The 19,677-nt window shown below is 39.9% G+C and overlaps 1 protein-coding gene and 2 long non-coding RNA genes across 8 annotated transcripts in view; 2 read left to right on the top strand and 1 right to left on the bottom strand.

Annotated features, from left to right (window-relative positions):
- Positions 1 to 19,677, bottom strand: part of LOC129745934 (uncharacterized) — a 111,457-nt gene that overhangs the window by 12,015 nt on the left and 79,765 nt on the right. For all 6 annotated transcript variants that reach the window (XM_055739328.1, XM_055739331.1, XM_055739329.1 and 3 more), the window contains exon 4: positions 18,144 to 18,285. In XM_055739328.1, the coding sequence (XP_055595303.1) occupies positions 18,144 to 18,285 (142 nt within the window). The remainder of the gene's footprint in view (positions 1 to 18,143; positions 18,286 to 19,677) is intronic.
- On the top strand, positions 4,091 to 4,991 carry LOC129745936 (uncharacterized). Its single transcript, XR_008737213.1, has 4 exons — positions 4,091 to 4,385; positions 4,442 to 4,524; positions 4,581 to 4,657; positions 4,721 to 4,991. It is a non-coding gene; the product is annotated as an uncharacterized LOC129745936 (long non-coding RNA).
- LOC129745935 (uncharacterized) lies at positions 10,850 to 13,724 on the top strand. Its single transcript, XR_008737212.1, has 4 exons — positions 10,850 to 13,118; positions 13,175 to 13,257; positions 13,314 to 13,390; positions 13,454 to 13,724. It is a non-coding gene; the product is annotated as an uncharacterized LOC129745935 (long non-coding RNA).

Here is a 19,677-nt window from a genome sequence, read left to right as displayed (position 1 = left end):
ACTGCGAAAAACCTGATCTGATGATTAATTTTAACAGCATTCTTTTTTCAATATGACATTATTATGAACCTACCAGCTTTTGAAGGATTCTGGAAATGCTAGAGCTACGCCTACGACTCGTTTTCGAATAATTTTCTTACTTTGTTTACTTTGTTTACTTTAAATTCCGTATAATTTTAGAAATTTTTTGCTGTGTAAATTTAATCTTTATTAGTATAACCCAAAATAATCTCATAAAACAAGATCAACATGTAGAGGGTATTTTTTTCGGGGATTTTCATCCGGCTGGATGATTCATCCTGTTAAAGCGTAGTAGAGGATACACATAATCTGTGACAATATAAAAAAATTTTTAGATACATTTTTAGAAAAAAAATGAGATACTGGAATAAAAATTTGCATGCAGCTCTGTGAAGTTATCGATATTTTAGGCTGGAACCTGATGTTTAGTTCTGTTATGTAATTTCATTGTTTTGCATCGAATTGATTCGTTTCCAAATCAACGTTGTTTCGTGATTTGTGAAAATGTGAATTATGCTCTCACCGCCCCCTGAGCCCTCCCAACGCCCCTCAAATTTCAAAATTGAGCTCACCGCCCCCCTGAAAGCTTTCAACGCCTCCGAGGGGGCGGTAGGGACCACTTTGAAAACCACTGGTATAGAATGTTATTTGAACTCATGTTCGTATATCTGCACCTACAATGTGCGGCCCATGCATATTCTTTATCGTATTTAAATGCATTTCATGATTTTATTACGACAATACAATCCAATTCAAGAATATGTGTGCTAATGTACCTAGATGGCCTCTAAAATGATTCGTATGTATATACTGGTTTTGCTGCATTATATACGATTTGTTTACACGTGTATTTGCACGTATGTTTGTGTGCAAATTCGAAATACCCACCAATTGGTTGGCTGGGGAGCTCACCGCCCCTTTGGAAGCTCTTAACGCCCCCAAGGGAGCGGTAGATACCACTCTGAAAACCACTGCGGTACATCAATTCATATAACATTGTTAGAAAGCTTATTTTCTAAATATTTTTCATATTTACACGACCCATAAAAAACTAGTAATTTTATTATTTACTCCAAAGGTTTAAACATTTTGGTCTCTAAGAAAAAAGCCTAGCGTAGCCCAAATCTTTTTTTTTTTCTTCTTTTAAACATAGCTAAGGGTCTATTATTCAAGTGCGAGAAAAAGTAACTGCATATACAGTGACGGACAAAACTTTAAGACCACTTCTCACCAAAATCAAATCAAGCTTTAATGCCTACTTTAGGGTTGAAAAATTTAAGTTCTTATTTGTTTAATGCATAGTTATAAACTCCACAAAACAACATCATACACCTTGCAAGTTTTTGGGAAATCTTAAAATTGGATGACCTTATCTATCTATATATATATAAATAGATTTCTGTCTGTCTGCCTGTTCCCTATAGACTCGAAAACTACTGAACCGATTTGCGTGAAACCTGGCATATGAGGGTGTTGGAGGCCGGGGAAGGTTCCTATAATAGTTTGGGACCCCTCCATCTTCCTGGAAGGGAGAGGGGGTCTCTCATATAAAAGTAATAAGTCTGCATAACTCGAGAGCTGATCAAGCAAATCAAACCAAACTTGGCATAGGTCGGTACTTGGGTACGAGAAATGTTTCAAAAAATATTTGGTACCCCTACCTCCTTTCAGTGAAGAGATAGGAAGAGGGGAGGAGGCCTACCTAACAATTTTTTTAATAACTGGAGAACTAATCAAGCTAATGGAACCAAATTTGGCATGGAAGGGTATTGGAATACGAGAAATGGTGGAGTGGAGATACAGGAAAGAAGGAAGGCTTTTATACCTTTTTTACTGCATTACTTGAAAACTATTCCAGCAAAGAAACCGAATTTGGCTTGGAAGGATATTTGGGTACGATAAAAAGATCTATGAATATTTTGCATCCCTTCCTCCTTCCAGTGAGGAGATAGAAAGTGGGGAGGGTGGGGAGGGAAATTTGGCTTGGGAGTGTATTTGAGCACAAGGAACGTTTCTGTGATTATTTAGTACATTTAGTTTATTTTGTTTTTAATTTTCATTTTATTTTCATTTCTTCACGGCCCTATGCACCGGAGGATCGGCGCGGAATCATTAAGAAAGTAAGTTTTCATAGTATTCCGTCTCAAGACCAGGCGCGGTTCACCCCGATCACCCCCCCCCCCCCCCCCCCCCCCAAGCGGCAAAAAACCGTTACAAAATACTCGCAAACGCTGGTATTACTATGAAAAGTTCGAACATTTCCTAGTGGGTCTTCTTTGGAATTTTCAAAATTTTCACTCCGTGGGGTGGGGGTGAAATAAAAGAATTTATTAATTTCGTAAATTCTTAAAATTGTAATAAATTCGGTGCGTCAAACTACTTTGCAATTCCCAAGACCAATTTTCACCAAATTACTTTACTTACAGTGTTTAATTCGAAATTGCTGACCATATATGCATCTTTTATACATTTTTATACAATCATATCTATACAAATTTCTAAAAATACAACATCTTAAATTAGAGGTAATGAACAAAAATTGATAAAAATTTAGATCAGGATATACTTCCAAAAACAGGTTTTTCAACAAAGGCTTCAAAAACTTGCCTATGTATTAATTTTTCCCAGATGAAATAAAACCAGAGATATTAATATCCCGTCATAACTCGAATATTTTCTCGGGCACAAGGACTTTTCATTGAAAAATAGTATAAGCTATAAGAAATTACCCTTTATTAATTTTTTTCATTTTAAATTATACATTATGATTGAAAATATTGAATGCATGAAGAAAAAATACAATTTTTCACTTTTTTACTAAATCATTCGTTTCAAATTTGTAATTTTCAAATCTATGAGAGCTTGACATTTAAAAGAAAACAATTTTTAAAAAAGTTCCGAAAGCTGCATACCTAAGAATTTGATTTTAATGATTTTGTTTTAGAGTTAAATTTATATTTAGAAATTGAAGAATCGAAACAAGAGTTTATATTGATTAGTGTTTTCGAATCAAGATTCAGGAATATACTTCAGAAAAATAATAAAACATTCAGTTTTAAATTCATAGTAATTGTTAACACCTTCTCAAATAAATGTTTGGATTTCCAAAGGTATTGTTGGAAAACGAGAGTCACTAAAATTTTTGTGAGAGTTTTGCGGTGATATTAAAATATTAGATAACGTGAGAATTTTTTCACATGTGTGTATTTTTTTATTTGTAAAATAACAATTGTTCGCCGTGAATATTAAAGATTCGCAGATTGTTTTATAAATGGATGTATAAGCTGTTTAAAAGAATATCAAAACAAGTATGTAGAGAAAGTTAGTTAAACTTCTCTCATTTAATTTTTTTTCCTAAATATAAACCTCTAATTAATTTTAATGAAATTGAAAGGGAAGAGGAGAAGCAGTGTGCACCATGGTCTTGAAATATTGTTTTTTTTAAAGAAGTACATCTAATCAAATTCATTCATTACTTTGATGATTAATCACTTAGATAAAAAAAATTTTTTGAATCATTACAAATTTTATGCTGATATGAATTTTTTTTAAGAACCCAATTTCAGCCTCTATTTTTTATCTAAATGTTCAACTCCACATTCAAAAGGGTTTTTCTAAATTCACATGGCCACAGAATTAACACTTTTTTAGATGAAAAGAATTTAAGAGCTAATCTTGATTTATGTTGGTGCCCTAAATTATTTTCAAATAGGTTAAAAATTATTCTAGAAAATTCTGCACTTTTCTGACAAAAATTTAAAACATTACAATTAAAATTCGGAATAAAGGTTCATATCAAATTTCTTTCCGTAAGAAAGCATGTTATTTTGACTGCTGTGAATTTTTTTTTATTGAAGTTTTCTGTTCATTAACTGTTCCCAATTTTGTAAAATAATAGACTTTTAAGGAATGTTTAAGGATGTAATGACTACATAGAATTTAAGATATTTCTCAAAGCATAAACTAAATCGTTTTTCAGACTTCAGCAATTTTTTTAATTCTGGTTTTCCAGAATTATTAAACACTGTAGATTTTTTTCGATCATTCATCATCATGAAAGTTGTAGCATTATAATTAAGTTTGTCTAGCTATTTTATTTTGAGCGTGTAGTCCTACCATGTGAGTGAAAAACATACCAAAGAATGAGTGTATAGAAATAAGAGTGTAGCCGTCAAACGCGCACGTGGAGAAAACAACATAAACAAAGAGCAACGATCAACAACAATCATCAACAAGCAACCAGAACAAGAACACGGTTAAGCGGTTAGATTCGTCATCGCGGTGAATAAAAAGTGCCTGCTATCATTGGTGTACCGGAACCGAAGCCGATCAAGGACGATATCCCGGATTTGCTCAGTGAAAAGGTGAGACAGCACGACCACTTTATTCGGATCAGATAAACCAATTTAGATTCCTCCAGCTTCCAGACAACTGATTGTGGGTAACACGTAGCAGCATCGACCGAGCCAGCACTGACAAGATTCAACCTCTGCTGAAGCAACGGTAAAGCAGTAAGGATTCATTTTGTTTCTTATCTAAAAACTCGCCTCTCATCGTAGGTTGATGCTAGCGTTGTGCTGAGAGAAGGAAGTAGAGCTCGAAAGAATATTTTAAGCTGCGCAAACCAGGTAGTAGGGTGAGTGAAGCATATTGAAAATCCCCTCCCACAAAAGGTGTTTAGACACTTTCGCCTTTACAGAACACATACGGAACTGCTGCCCTGGTATTCACCCATCCGACGTTGGGAATTGGAGGTGCAGGAAGAAAGCGACCCCTAGCGGGTGAGTAGCCAAATTACTGTGCGAAAAAGGAGTTTATGTAAAGCCAAAATTAACAATCGGCAGGTCGTTTTTGGGAGCTGAGAAAATCGCTTTTCGGGACTCGATTTTCGCCATCTCGGTTTTGCGAGTCCCGTTTTTGCGAAATCAAGCTGCGGACGTTGCGAGAGCCAGCCGGAAGTAGGCGGAAGTGCTCCGGGCAGCTGTGGTACGCCCGTCGAAGCAGTGCAGCCTGGCAGGGTTGCCAGTTCTTCAGATACGACTGTGATAAGAAGAAAGGAAGCTGTGATACCCCTGTGCCGTCCAAGCAGCTGTGATATGATTGTTGTTATTGTTTTGATGTTATGGTAGGAACGGGCCCGTGAGTAATAATGTTAAGCTAGCGTAGGTTTTTAAAATGTCGTATTAGTAAATAATTATAATTGCTACCGATTTGGGTTTTGAGTGTTTGTGTTTTGGGTAATAGTTAGCCGTGCAGCACACACTGAGAGTCAGAGGTGCTCAATCTGTTTCATTGGCGCCCAACACAAAAACCCATTAGTTTATACTACCGTATACGTTTAATATTTGTTGTTTTGGTGATTTATGCTTAGTTTTGTGATTTTGTGGATTTGGTTTTTCAATTTTTTTTCCAACTGCCACATTTTAATTTAATTTTATTATAGATAAGCATAATTATTTTAAGTTCAGCATGGATTTCACTCATTTATCAGATGAGGAAATCTCCTATGAGCTTGCCTTGCGTCATGTAGTCAATGTTGGGCTCACGACGCATAGAGCAAAAGTGCTCAAATTAAAATCTGTAGTGCAAGAGGATAATTCAAGAAATGTAAGACACTTAGATTCCAATCATGTCATGACTCCAACAAATAATCTGGAAAATTGCCAGCGTAATATTGACAGTATTCAACGACAAATTGATTCGGCAAAATCGACAGCTAACACGGAGATACTAAAAGCCTTATACTCGCGTCTGTTGCATTACAAATCTCGTTTGTCAATCATTGTTCCGCCAGATTTCTTAGCGGAAGCTTTATCAGCACTTAGCATGCTAGTGAATGATTTATTGAAGGATCTCAATCATGTGCTTAATCCAGTGTTGCCGGTGCAAACAAGTGCAGTGAACACAGAGTTGGAGGAAACTCGCTTGAATGAAGCTGAAGGTGGCTTTTCTGCAGCGTTGTCAACAGGATCGGGTCAGACGCCTACTCCACCAGGGTTTCACTTCAGTGAGGCGATCCAGCAACATCCAGGAGAATTCCAACAGCAAATACATCCGCAAGTTTCCGGTGAATTATTCCAGGCGAAGCAATTGCAGACGCTATTGGATCAGCAGCGAGAGCAGATTCATATGGAGCTAAAAAAGCACGAGAATTTGAAGCTGCAGCAACAAGAAATCAATCGATTCGGATTGGCTCAAGCCACCCAACCACCTATATCGGCAGTTCAACAACAGCAACAACAAGATTTGCTGGAGCAACAGCAGCAACTGATAAGGCAGCTACGAATCAGGAATCAACAGTTGGAGCAAGCGAATCAACAACTTCAAAGACAAACAATGCAACAACAACAGCAGGCACCATATCGTGAGGAACCCGTTCGTCGCATTCCAAAGGGAATCCACAACTGGCCTTTCAAATTTCGTGGACAGCAGGATACAACATCTTTGAACGTTTTTCTTGATAGAGTTGAGGCCTTTGCTTCCTCTGAAAACTTAGACCAAGAAACTCTCCTCGCGAATATAAAGCATCTGCTTGAAAAAACCGCTCAGGATTGGTACACCCGTGCATTCGTCGAAGGGCGACTGACGTCGTGGGAAGAATTCAAACGGGAGATACGCAAGGAGTTTCTGCCAGGCAGTTACTCGCAAATTCTTCGGCTGGAAGCGTCCTATCGTTTCCAAGGGCAAAACGAATCATTTGCGGATTTTCATCGTGATATCTCCATGCTATTTCGCTTCATCACTCCGCCGATCTCGGAAGAAGACAAAATCTTTATAATGAAGAAGAACATGTGTGTGGATTATGCCATCATTGTAGCAGCAGCAAATCCAACATCCGTAGCTGAGCTTGTTAAAATATGCTCCAGTTATGACGACACACGTAGACTTCTGAACTGCCAACGGAAAATCCCATTCCCGCACAACAGCTTGTTGGAACCGAGTTTCGCCACCCCGTCACTACAACAGCGAACAGGTATAGCGTCGACCAATCAGCGATACAGCCGGGTCAACGTAGTAGAAGAAGATGACAGCAGAAGTGTCACCGAGGCGGTACAGCAACCAGAAAGCGAAGACCTGCTAGCAAAAATAGAGGAACTTGAACAGCAAGTATGTGCATTTAAGATGCAGTTGAATAAGCAACGTCGAGAAGCACCATCGATGGGGCCAAGAGCACCGCAACAGGCAAGACCTTTTCAACGACAGCAAGAGCACCAATTTAATCCTCAGCGTAGACAAGAAGCTGGTTATCAACATTTCGCAGTGCAGCCCCCAGAGAGCGCAACTTACCGAACACAATCCAATGAGCCGATCGCACACCAACAGAGACAATTTCCGGGAAGATTCTCACAGTTACCAACACAACAAGAAGATCGACAAAACGCCGCTGAATCTCTACCACAACAACAACCTACAGTGTCAGGACCTTTGTTGAAGGTTTGCTGGAACTGCGACGAGGAGGGTCATCGTTTCATGGACTGTTCGAGACCACAGGCTATTCTGTTTTGCTATCGATGTGGCAGAAAAGGCTATTCACTACGCAGCTGTTTCACTTGTCGTACAGATTCGGGAAACCCGCTAGCGGAGAATCGGCAATAGAGGGAAACAGTTCTCCGTGCTTTAATAATCCCTCCAACGTATTTGACTTTCATTATCTGCATTCAATCGTCATCAAAACCGGAACAGATAATCGACCACATGCGCAAATCAAGATCCGGAACAGGGAGTTAACCGCACTCTTAGATAGTGGAGCTACTTGCTCTTTATTGGGAGGCAAGATGACAGGAATTGTGCAAGAACTCAACTTGGTGGAAGAACCTATAAAAGGAGGTATAAGAACAGCAGATGGTACAAAACACGCAGTCGAAGGTTTCGTCAGATTGCCAATAGAATACAACAACCGAAAGGACACTCTACCACTTTTGGTTATCCCCAGCATTCCTGATTGCATAATTCTAGGCATGAACTTTTGGGAAAAGTTTGGAGTAAAGGCCATTTGCTGCATGGCCGATCAGATAAACGACGAACAGGAAAAGGAACCAATGAAACTTCTATCAGCAGAACAAAAACTCCAATTGGACGTAGTCGTCGACAGTTTTCCAGTAGCAACACAAAACAGCCTAGGAAGGACGAGCTTGTACGAACACCGCATTGATGTGGGAAAGGCAGTTCCAAAAAAGCAACGTTACTACACAATGTCGCCATATGTTCTCAACGAAATAAACAAGGAGATAGACAGGATGTTAGAGCTGGACGTGATCGAGGAGGCACGATTCTCACCATGGAACAACCCCTTGGTGGCCGTAAAAAAGAAAACTGGAAACTACAGAGTATGCTTGGACGCCCGTTATCTGAATTCCATAATGGTGAACGAGGGATATCCAATACCGCAAATCTCGGCGATCATAAACAACCTCGGAGACTGTAGCTACATATCATCGCTAGATTTAAAGGATGCCTTTTGGCAGCTGCCTCTGGAGGAAAACTCGCGTCCACTCACGGCTTTCACGGTGCCACAGCGAGGGCATTTCCAATTTAAAGTCGTTCCGTTCGGTTTGTGCACAGCAAGTCAGGCGTTATCGAGGATAATGACCTATTTATTTGCAGATCTGGAGCCTAAAGTATTCTGCTATCTGGATGACATAATTATTTGCTCAAGAACATTCGAAGAACATATACTGATGCTCAAAGTAGTGGCAAGCCGCTTGAAAAAAGCTAATTTAACAATTTCGGCAGAAAAATCAAAATTCTGCAGAGCAGAGCTGAAATACCTGGGTTTTGTTTTGAACGAAGCAGGATGGAACGTAGACGAGGAGAAGATCAGCTGTATTTTGAAGTTCCCAACACCAACAACACGTAAGGAGGTACAACGCTTTCTCGGATTGTGCAACTGGTACCGCCGTTTCATTGCAGATTTTTCCAAAATTGCTGCACCTCTAACGGAGCTTACAAAAACAAAGATCAGGTTCAAATGGAACGCTGGAGCAGAACAAGCATTCGCAACACTAAAACAGGCTCTCACATCAGCTCCGGTATTAGCAATGCCAGACTATAATAAACCGTTTGCTATAGCATGTGACGCCAGTGACATTGCTATTGGAGCAGTTCTAACGCAGGAAGTAGATGGACAAGAACATCCGATATGCTATTTCTCACAAAAGCTTTCGTCTTCGGAGCGGAAATATTCAGTCACCGAACGAGAATGTTTAGCTGTAATAAGGGCTATTGAAAAATTCAGGGGATTCATTGAAGGGACAAAATTTACAGTATTCTGTGACCATGCTGCCCTGAGTTACCTTAGGTCGCTGAAAAACCCTACAGCTCTCATGAGCCGTTGGTTGCTGCGTTTGAATGCATTTGACTTCGACATCAAATACCGCAAAGGAACAATCAATGTGGTCCCTGATGCGCTGTCCAGAATTGTCCCAGAGGACGTTTTTGTTGTGACTACAGAAGCAGATTCATGGTACACGCAATTGAAGGAGCAGGTGAAGCAAAACCCAAGCAACTTTCCCGACTTCAAGCTGATCAACAATGAGCTGTACAAAAACTGCAAATGTAAGGATGAGATTGGAACGGTCACGCACAAATGGAAGAAGATTGTTCCAAAGCACGAGAGGTTGGAGATGATCCGAAGGTTCCACGACTCAACATCATCGGCACATTTGGGATTCATGAAGACTCTCCACAAACTGCAAACCTTCTTTTACTGGCCGAAGATGGCGGAGGATGTAGCAGCTTACATCAGGACATGCGATACATGCAAGGCATCTAAAGCAGCGAACACGGCGATGATGCCAACCATGGGAGCAGCGAAACCGGCACGATTACCATGGGAACTGATCTCGGTTGATTTTGTTGGTCCGTTAACAAGATCGAAGGCGGGAAACACAGTCATGTTGGTCATAGTAGACTGGGTGACCAAATACATTATAGTTCATCCCATGCGCGCTGCAGACTCCGTTAAGATGGTAGACTTTCTGGAAAAAGAGGTGTTTCTGAAATTCTCGAAACCACGTATAATCCTATCAGACAACGGTAAGCAATTCCTGTCGACAGCGTTTAAAGGTCTTTTAGCGAGACACCGGATCACACACATGGCTACAGCTTACTACTGTCCAATGGTGAACAACGCCGAACGAGTGAACAGGGTTCTTATAACTTGTATTAGGGCGTTAATTGAAGAAGACCACCGAGACTGGGACGCCAACCTATCAGCTATTACGGCAGCTATAAACAGTGCCAAACACGAAGTCACTGGTATAAGTCCGCATTGCGCTAACTTTGGAAGAGATTTGCTGCTCCATACGGATCTGTATACGCAGCAACACATCAACACACCAAAGGACCCCAAAGTGGCACAGGAAGTGCGTTTATCAACTATTCGGCGCATACACGAATTCATCCAACAACGAATAAAAAACAATCACTTGAAATCGAAACAGCGGTATGACTTCAACAAAAAACCGGCTCCTTTCAATGTAGGAGATCTAGTATGGCGTCGCAACTTCACTCTCTCATCGAAGGCAGATCACATCAACCGGAAACTAGATCCCAAGTTTGTACCGGCAATCGTGAGGAAAATACTGGGCACCAACCTATACGAATTGGAAGACGTCCAGTCAGGAAAGCAGGGTCGGTATCATGCCAAGGACATGAAAGCCGACTAGAGTCGATTCAAGCTATGTAAGCAGTTGCTGACAACACACACACAAAACACGACATTGAGACGGCTGATGGACCCGCATACACACATTGAAACCTCGCCTCCATTCCTATCGGACTACAACAACAAGTTCCTGACGCCGAATTAGCGTTGAATTGCGCTTGGGATATTGGAATGCTGGAAATCCTGGAAAGTACAGCAGCTCCAAACACCACGTCGCTGCAGTCAAAGGGATTGTCAGGACAACATCAAGAACCCCGCGGATTACAGTTTTGCGCAGAAGTTGTGCGGAGTAGACTTCATGACGGCCGCTACTACCATATCGACTCTCTGCCGCAAACTACCAATACCGCCATGTTCCAGCTATGACGCAGACCAACCACCGTCTGTGAACCACTACGCTCAATGCACTCAAAACACCGTTAGCCGATCGGGAAAAATCGTGCCACCATCGAGGAATAAGCAGGATCATCGCTATCTTCTCGAATCATCACAGCTATGACGACAGGCTAGGCCTGTGAACGACTGCGTTATCGCCGAAAACACCGTTGCCGATTGGGACAAATCGAGCCATCGTCAAGCGCAGCGAGCAACAACACCTTTCACTACCTCCTCGCTTGACGACTATACAGCTACGTCCATCACCAAGGGTGATCAACAAAGAGATCTTCATCGACTCAGCAAACACGCACAGCGTCAATCACCACACTTCACCGAACGTGACAGTATGCCCGACTAGAGCTTTGGTTAACGACTTCGCAAGCGGATTGAGCTCGTCCGCAGCGACAGTGCGAAACTCACGCTGCAAACCTGCTTCTCGAGCGACAGCAGTAATTTCTTCTCTATGGACAACGCATACTGAAGCAGTACGGAGTGTGCAGGTATCGTCTGGACAGGCTCCTCAGTAAATGGAGGTCACAAACAGGACCATGCAGACCAAGAATACCCGGAAATGACTCCTCAGCGCCAAGGCGCTTTCCGTTCACGAAACGAGAAAAATCGTACTCTGTGGGCTGGACGCAGTTCGCAGAGAGTCTCGTAAGGAGACAGTATTGGAACGCCAGGCCAGGTTCTCCAATACGACACCGAAAGACGTCACCATTACACCCGCAAGGCCTCCCGCGGGCTAGCCGTTAGTCAGGGCGAGAGAAACTGACCGTGTTCATGCTAAACGCAAACACGCCGTTACTGGAACGTGACAAACCAGCAAGAAGCTCTCTCGAGCGCGATCCGTTAGTCAGGGCGAGAGAAACTGACCGTGTACATGCCTCGCGCTGTCACGCCGTTGCTGGAACGTGACAAACCAGCAAATCCAGCTATGCATGCAGAAACACGACTGCCAACAACGGATGACCACTCCACGAAAATCCGGACAGACAGACCGTTTGCCGATCGGGATAAATCGAGCCGCGGAAGCAACATCTGGACAACAGCACCATTAAACCATCTATGAGCCACACCAGCTACGAATAGAGTATACTCCACCAAAATACAGTCTTGGAACAAAACGACAAACCGTACTAATCTGGAATGGTGTCACTACATACGAGGTGAATCCAGAGTTTGAACCACATGCTGAACTTGTCCTAATTTCAGGGGAAGTGGCATAAACGGGGTCGTCAAGAAAACCCTCCATTCAAAAGCAACGCGATCTGGAGGCGCGGTAAAACCTTCATTCGGGCTCTTGGCGATCAGGGAACTAAATTCTCCCTTTCCATGGATTTGCTGCTTTTCCCTCCTTTTTTATCACCATAGTTTTAACCTCTTTTTTAATTTTTTAATTTGTTCAATGTTTTGTGTTTTTGAGCAAATGTTTTAAGTTAAGCTACTGTGTTGTGTTCGTAACCGTAGCGGAGGCGAGAATTTAGAAGCTGGTATAGGAACGGTCAGAGACGATTTGCCAAGACTCGTTGGCGTTCGGTCAAGTCTTCCAGAAGTCGCTGGAGTAGTATTTTGATTTGGGCCTTTAAGTTTCGATCTGGCAAGCATTGCTGTGGCTTGCGTAGTTTCGTGGTTGCCTTAGGGTGGCCAGACCGATGTCTCTGATCGTTGCCTAGGTATAGAGGTTTTTGAATTTTTCATGAATCGTTTGTCTCCGATTCATGAAAAATTCTTCCGTTGCGGTAGTGTATGTAGCATTATAATTAAGTTTGTCTAGCTATTTTATTTTGAGCGTGTAGTCCTACCATGTGAGTGAAAAACATACCAAAGAATGAGTGTATAGAAATAAGAGTGTAGCCGTCAAACGCGCACGTGGAGAAAACAACATAAACAAAGAGCAACGATCAACAACAATCATCAACAAGCAACCAGAACAAGAACACGGTTAAGCGGTTAGATTCGTCATCGCGGTGAATAAAAAGTGCCTGCTATCATTGGTGTACCGGAACCGAAGCCGATCAAGGACGATATCCCGGATTTGCTCAGTGAAAAGGTGAGACAGCACGACCACTTTATTCGGATCAGATAAACCAATTTAGATTCCTCCAGCTTCCAGACAACTGATTGTGGGTAACACGTAGCAGCATCGACCGAGCCAGCACTGACAAGATTCAACCTCTGCTGAAGCAACGGTAAAGCAGTAAGGATTCATTTTGTTTCTTATCTAAAAACTCGCCTCTCATCGTAGGTTGATGCTAGCGTTGTGCTGAGAGAAGGAAGTAGAGCTCGAAAGAATATTTTAAGCTGCGCAAACCAGGTAGTAGGGTGAGTGAAGCATATTGAAAATCCCCTCCCACAAAAGGTGTTTAGACACTTTCGCCTTTACAGAACACATACGGAACTGCTGCCCTGGTATTCACCCATCCGACGTTGGGAATTGGAGGTGCAGGAAGAAAGCGACCCCTAGCGGGTGAGTAGCCAAATTACTGTGCGAAAAAGGAGTTTATGTAAAGCCAAAATTAACAATCGGCAGGTCGTTTTTGGGAGCTGAGAAAATCGCTTTTCGGGACTCGATTTTCGCCATCTCGGTTTTGCGAGTCCCGTTTTTGCGAAATCAAGCTGCGGACGTTGCGAGAGCCAGCCGGAAGTAGGCGGAAGTGCTCCGGGCAGCTGTGGTACGCCCGTCGAAGCAGTGCAGCCTGGCAGGGTTGCCAGTTCTTCAGATACGACTGTGATAAGAAGAAAGGAAGCTGTGATACCCCTGTGCCGTCCAAGCAGCTGTGATATGATTGTTGTTATTGTTTTGATGTTATGGTAGGAACGGGCCCGTGAGTAATAATGTTAAGCTAGCGTAGGTTTTTAAAATGTCGTATTAGTAAATAATTATAATTGCTACCGATTTGGGTTTTGAGTGTTTGTGTTTTGGGTAATAGTTAGCCGTGCAGCACACACTGAGAGTCAGAGGTGCTCAATCTGTTTCAAAGTAGTATTCCTTAATTGAATAAAGTATAATAAATAGTTCAGAATCAGTTTTTTTATGTTAACTTGTAAGTTCATCAGTTATCAATGATTGATTTCACTCAAAACTGATTGTTTTTAAAACTCCACATAAACTGCATTTCACCAAAACGAAAGGTGATAAACAAAATCTAGTTGAAGATTCGAGTTCAGGGCACCAAAATCCATTAAATCAATCATCAAAAATTAAACACCAAAATTCTATCTTGCATTATTTTGGTAAGACGTTTTTATTAGAAAAAAACATTCCAAATGTTAAAAACTAATCTTTTTCATCTTCATAATATATTAAAATTTATAAAGAGTTAATCACCGTGATATTGTTTGTTAATTTTAATTATCGACCTTATCGATGGAAATTAAAAGAAAATAACTAAGAACAATTCAACATTATGAAAACTCTTGCAAATAGAAAGTTAGAAATGTATGGATGTCGAAAATGAGAGAGTAAAATTTTCTAAGAATCTTTTTAATCACATGTCATCAATTCATTCCTCATGGATAAACAAATAAACAAATAAATAAATAAATGAATAAATAAATAAATAAATAAAAGGGAACAGTTTCGTGTTTGATCATTCAAGAACTCTTCCATTTCCCAATTTGTACTTCGTACTCAGTGATGATGAATTATTGTTGTATTTTAAATCCATAAATTTATAACTGCGACCACAATCTAAAATTAACTTTCCTTGCCTATTATAATAATTACTGGTAGAATTATAATATAAATTAGGGATTTTATCTTTGATAACTTAATAACTTGATAGAATTAATTATTTTCATTTTTAAATTAATCATCTGCTAATTTCGAATAAATTCTCTGAAGTTCAAAATGGATATATTTTCCTCATCGTGAATTATCGATGAGGAAAATATATCCATTTTGATCTTCAGAGAATTTCAAATTATGATTGAATATTATTTCAAATGGAAGACATTACAAAGGAACTTTTCAACCAAAACTACAATTGAAATTGAAGGAAAGAAATGTAAATTAATATGATTGAGAATTTACATTGTTATCAATTATTCTGACCTGATCTGATTTTGGTAAGAATTCGAGTTTAATTTCTCACAAACTTTGTGTTATATTTGATCTATTCTTCTTCTGTGCACTGTTTTGAAAATACTTGCTTGATTTTTTGTTCAGGAAAAGAATCAACATTTCGAATGATTTATTAATGACTAACCGGAAATAAACTTGATTTGAAATTTTGATTCTGATTTATTTTGATTCGTATCAGTATCTTTTTTTCGAGTTTGTGTGATGGTGATGTTTGATTATGGTTTTAGAATTCAATTTGCTTATTTATTGTCCTTTTTTTGGTATTGTTATAATTTCTAACAAAATTTGAAATTCGAAACCCCTCACCCATGGACGTGTCCATCGCACGGGTCTGGTATACAGAAAATATTAAAGTCTCATTTGAAACTGCACACAACCCCCCCCCCCCCTTACCCCCACTCGCACTCTCCAAATGAACGGTTTTTTCGCATATATTTACGTTATTGACTGATTTTTGATATTTGGAAAATCACCCCCCCCCCCCCCCCAAGAGCCAGCTCTAGGACCGCCCCTGCTCAAGACAAAACTAGACGAGCATAATTCCTAAAATTCACCCGCTCCATTTGCAAGCGTTCTCCAATTTCTCGGACATCCCACATTTTCCAGATCACGTTCCACTTGGTCTAATCATCTAATATTTGGTACTACCACCTCCTCCCCGTGGGGTGATAGGAAGAAGAGGAGAGGGGGGGCTCCTTTACAATTTTTTACGTAACTCGAGGACTAATCGAACAAATGAAAACAATTTTGGCATGGGAAAGCATTTGGATACGTTAAATGGTTATTTGCTTATTTTAGACTTCTTTTTTCTTCAATTGGGGATACATTTAGGGAAGACGGGAGCTCACATACGATTGTTTTGCATAAACCCAGAAATTATCTAACAAATGAAACCAAATATGACATGGGAACAATCATACAATTGAGCAATTGGAACAGAATTTGGCATTGGGGGTGTATTTGAATACATGGAATGTTTGATCTTGATCCCCTCCTTCCAGGTAGGTGATAAGTGGGAAAAAGGTCTCCGATGCTAATTTTATAGCATAACTCGACAACTAATAAATTAAAGGAAACCAAATTTTTCATGAGAGGGTATTCGAGCACAAGAAAAAGTTTTTTCGATGGTTTAACATCTCTCCCTCCATTCAGTGGAACGATAAAATGTGGGAAGAGGGTCGCTCATACAATTTTTTTTATACTTCGATAACTAATCGAGAAATAGGAACCAATTTTGCATGAAAAACTTTCACAATCTATCATTTTTTATGGTTTATTCGTCTTTCTGGCCATAATATTCTACTGACAACTCTTTGCATACTGTCCATGTGGTTCAAGAGGTGTTTGAAAGAAAAAAAAATATTCCAAATCCGACCACTACGAGCGCTGTGGTATAATATACAGTGCGTCCAGATTTAAGATTAACTATGCTTTACAGTGACCGAAATAGAAACAAGACTTTGTGTTCTGAATATCCGGTATGGTTAAGCTATGATTTAGAGGTACTAATAGCTATATTTGCCTTACACTTAGTGTGTAAATGTCCCTCTTTGCCCGAGTACATTTCTTTAGTGTATGTCTGAATTTAACAAAATAAGTTTAAAAAAGTCATTTTTTCCAATATAATGAGAAAAAAAGCTTTAATGCTTAAAAATCCTTTTGTGGATAGGCAAAATGCAAACTTTGTCATTATAAAATCGTGTATAAGTCCTCATTGTAGAATCCTGGGTAGAACATTTTCTGATCATTGTAAACTCAAATCTCCTGAATCTTGTAGTTGTGAATTAATTATGAATCATTCATTCCAGCTCATAGGTAACTGATTTTTGTTTGCCCATCCTGTAATAAGCGTATCTAATTCTAAGATTTTAAACTAATATAACGTTCTGTCATTCTTCACCCAATGTGGTTATGAGCTTTAATGCTTCAAAATTCCTACGTGGATCTACTTTATGCCATATTTGATATACCGAATTTATTTTCTAATCTTTTTATGGTTTCCAGGTTTCTCAGATATATGATGAAATCTGTATATGAGACCAATTGCCGTAAGACAAAAGATCTGAATGAATGGACAATAGAGTCCCCTTAAATGACCCGACATTTTAAAAAGTTATACGCTGCAGGCTCAAATTGATCCTAGGCCTACTAAAAGGTCTCATGCCAAATTTAGGCCAGATCGGATCACGGGAAGGGGTCGCTCAACGAGCCTAAAGTTTGTATGAGATTTTAGGGCATTTTGTTCCGGAGGAACATGAAAATGCAGTTTTTCATGAATAACTTTGGTCCCCTTCGACCGATTTCTTTTGAAAACGATTTTTCTTAAAGTCTAAATTATGACAAATATTTCATTCCAAGACTGCATTTCGATTCGAGTTTAGATAAAAAGTTATTTAACTTAAAAAAATAGTTATCTTTTTAAAGGGTGATATTTATCACTATTATTGAGAGACACTGCTTTGAACATTTAGACGCAGCATTAACAGTAATGAATATTACCCTGAAAAAAGTTAACCCATTTTTGAAGTCTAATAACTTTTTTATCATAAGTCGAATAGAAGTGCAGTCTTGGGATGATATATTTGTCATAGTTTAGACTTTAGGAAAAACCGTTTTAAAAAGCAATCGGCCGAAGGGGACCAATGTTATTCATGAAAAACTGCATTTTCATGTTCCTCCCGAACAAAATGTCCCAAAATCTTATACAATCTTTAGGCTCGTTGAGCGACCCTTCCCGTGATCCGATCTGGCCGAAATTTAGCATGAGACCTTGTACTAGGCCCAAAAAGTCCTTAGGAATATACGGACAATGCACAGTTAAGTGAGATTCCAAAAACGTTTTCTAAATCTAAAAATAAATTGAAAGCTTTCGCAGTAAAGCTTTAGGCATTTGTTTTTTTTTTTTGGGAAATCCATGCGCTACCGCGCTACCGTTATTGGCAATTAAATGGAAACAAACAAAGATTCATAGCAGGATACCCGGGTACATACCTCATTGACATATTCCGGGCCACGCTGGCCGGCTGCCGGCAAATGGGGGCGTTGTTGTTCTCCATGGATTCCTCCGAATTGTAGAACCCATTTGCAGCCTTTTTGCGGATGACATATTCATCCTCATCCGGGTCATAATTGGCTAGAAGGCAAAAAAAATCCATTTAGAACAACATATTCCTGTGATCAAACATCTAAATTATTTTGAAAAAAAAAACAGAAAGGCGATAACAACCAGTTAGGATTGCATGGAACATAAAACGGTTCCCCAAAACGAGAGCACGCGTTCTCGTTTGTTGCGAATTCATTATTTCTAAACAAAACAAATTTTCTGCTGCCAAAGCGCAAATCCGCTTTTGAAATCTCCACGTCCGGCCTAATTGGTTGGGTGCAAAATCGCTTTTCCGAACGGCCAATAGAGGATACGGGAGGACGCGGACATTTTCCCGCGGCCATCCGTCGTCATTCATATTTGAAATGTGCATACGATGGATGGATGATGGTGACACTCGAAATCACACTTCCATTCCAGTAGATCAAGCAAAATCATATCAAATCGCACCCCGGTTCTGGTCCCACTGCACATGGATGGGATGGTCGGTTGATTTTGAAAGATCCACCTACGCAACGCCAAGGCCGCCATTCATGGTAGGAGCTGTAGATTATTGTGAAATGGAAACTGTATCATCCAGGGATGGGCTTTCGTAAAATGAATTTGTCATCCGTGTCGGTCGGGGGAGCTGATTCTGCAAATGCAAACATAGACACCCCGCATAAATTGCACATCAAACATAACACCTACAACACTGCACACATGACATACGTGGTGGTGCCATACCTATAATTCGGAATCTGCCTCTGCAATGCACTTGCACAAAGGGTTGACAGTAGACGGGCGAACCGAAATTTCGAAAAAAAAATCACTTCCAAACAGGGTGAAATTAATTATCGGTCCAATTATATTGATTGGAATCTCGACACAAACAGATAGGAACCTACATAGATCTTCGGTCGGGAAATGCAAGTGCGTTGAGGTACGTAAATACGTCACACAGGTACCTGGAACCATGCGGGAACTATGTCTATTTGTACTGCAACGAGTTTGAATTGGTGAAGTTCAAATTATGCAGATGGTAAAAATTCAACAGCTTTAGAACGATACTAACCATGTTGATTGACAAAACAAGTTTGCATGTGGATTACAAATCTGTTCTCTAAAAGGTTGAGCAATTTCAGAAAAAATATTTGAATTTATGAGAAAATATTTTAAGTTAGTATCAGTGTGACCAGCAAGTTTCCATTTTCAATTTCCCAGTTTTCCCTTGAGCGATTTCATATTTTTCACGGTTTTAGAATAAACTGCTTAATACCTTTTACAAGATTTATTGACCGAACAAATAGACATTTCATTATATTTGTAAGTGAAAGTGTATAAAAATTTTTAGTGAATCAATTTTTTAACTCGAAAGTTATTCACATCTGCAAAATTTGCGTTGAGACTTATTGGATTTCGTACCGATAATGAAGCGTTTAA

The sequence above is a fragment of the Uranotaenia lowii genome, chromosome 2 (assembly GCF_029784155.1).
Source record: "Uranotaenia lowii strain MFRU-FL chromosome 2, ASM2978415v1, whole genome shotgun sequence".
In the NCBI taxonomy this organism is placed as follows: domain Eukaryota; kingdom Metazoa; phylum Arthropoda; class Insecta; order Diptera; family Culicidae; genus Uranotaenia; species Uranotaenia lowii.
The sequence above is the reverse complement of the archived record's forward strand: the minus strand, read 5'-3'. Positions and strand labels throughout refer to the sequence as shown.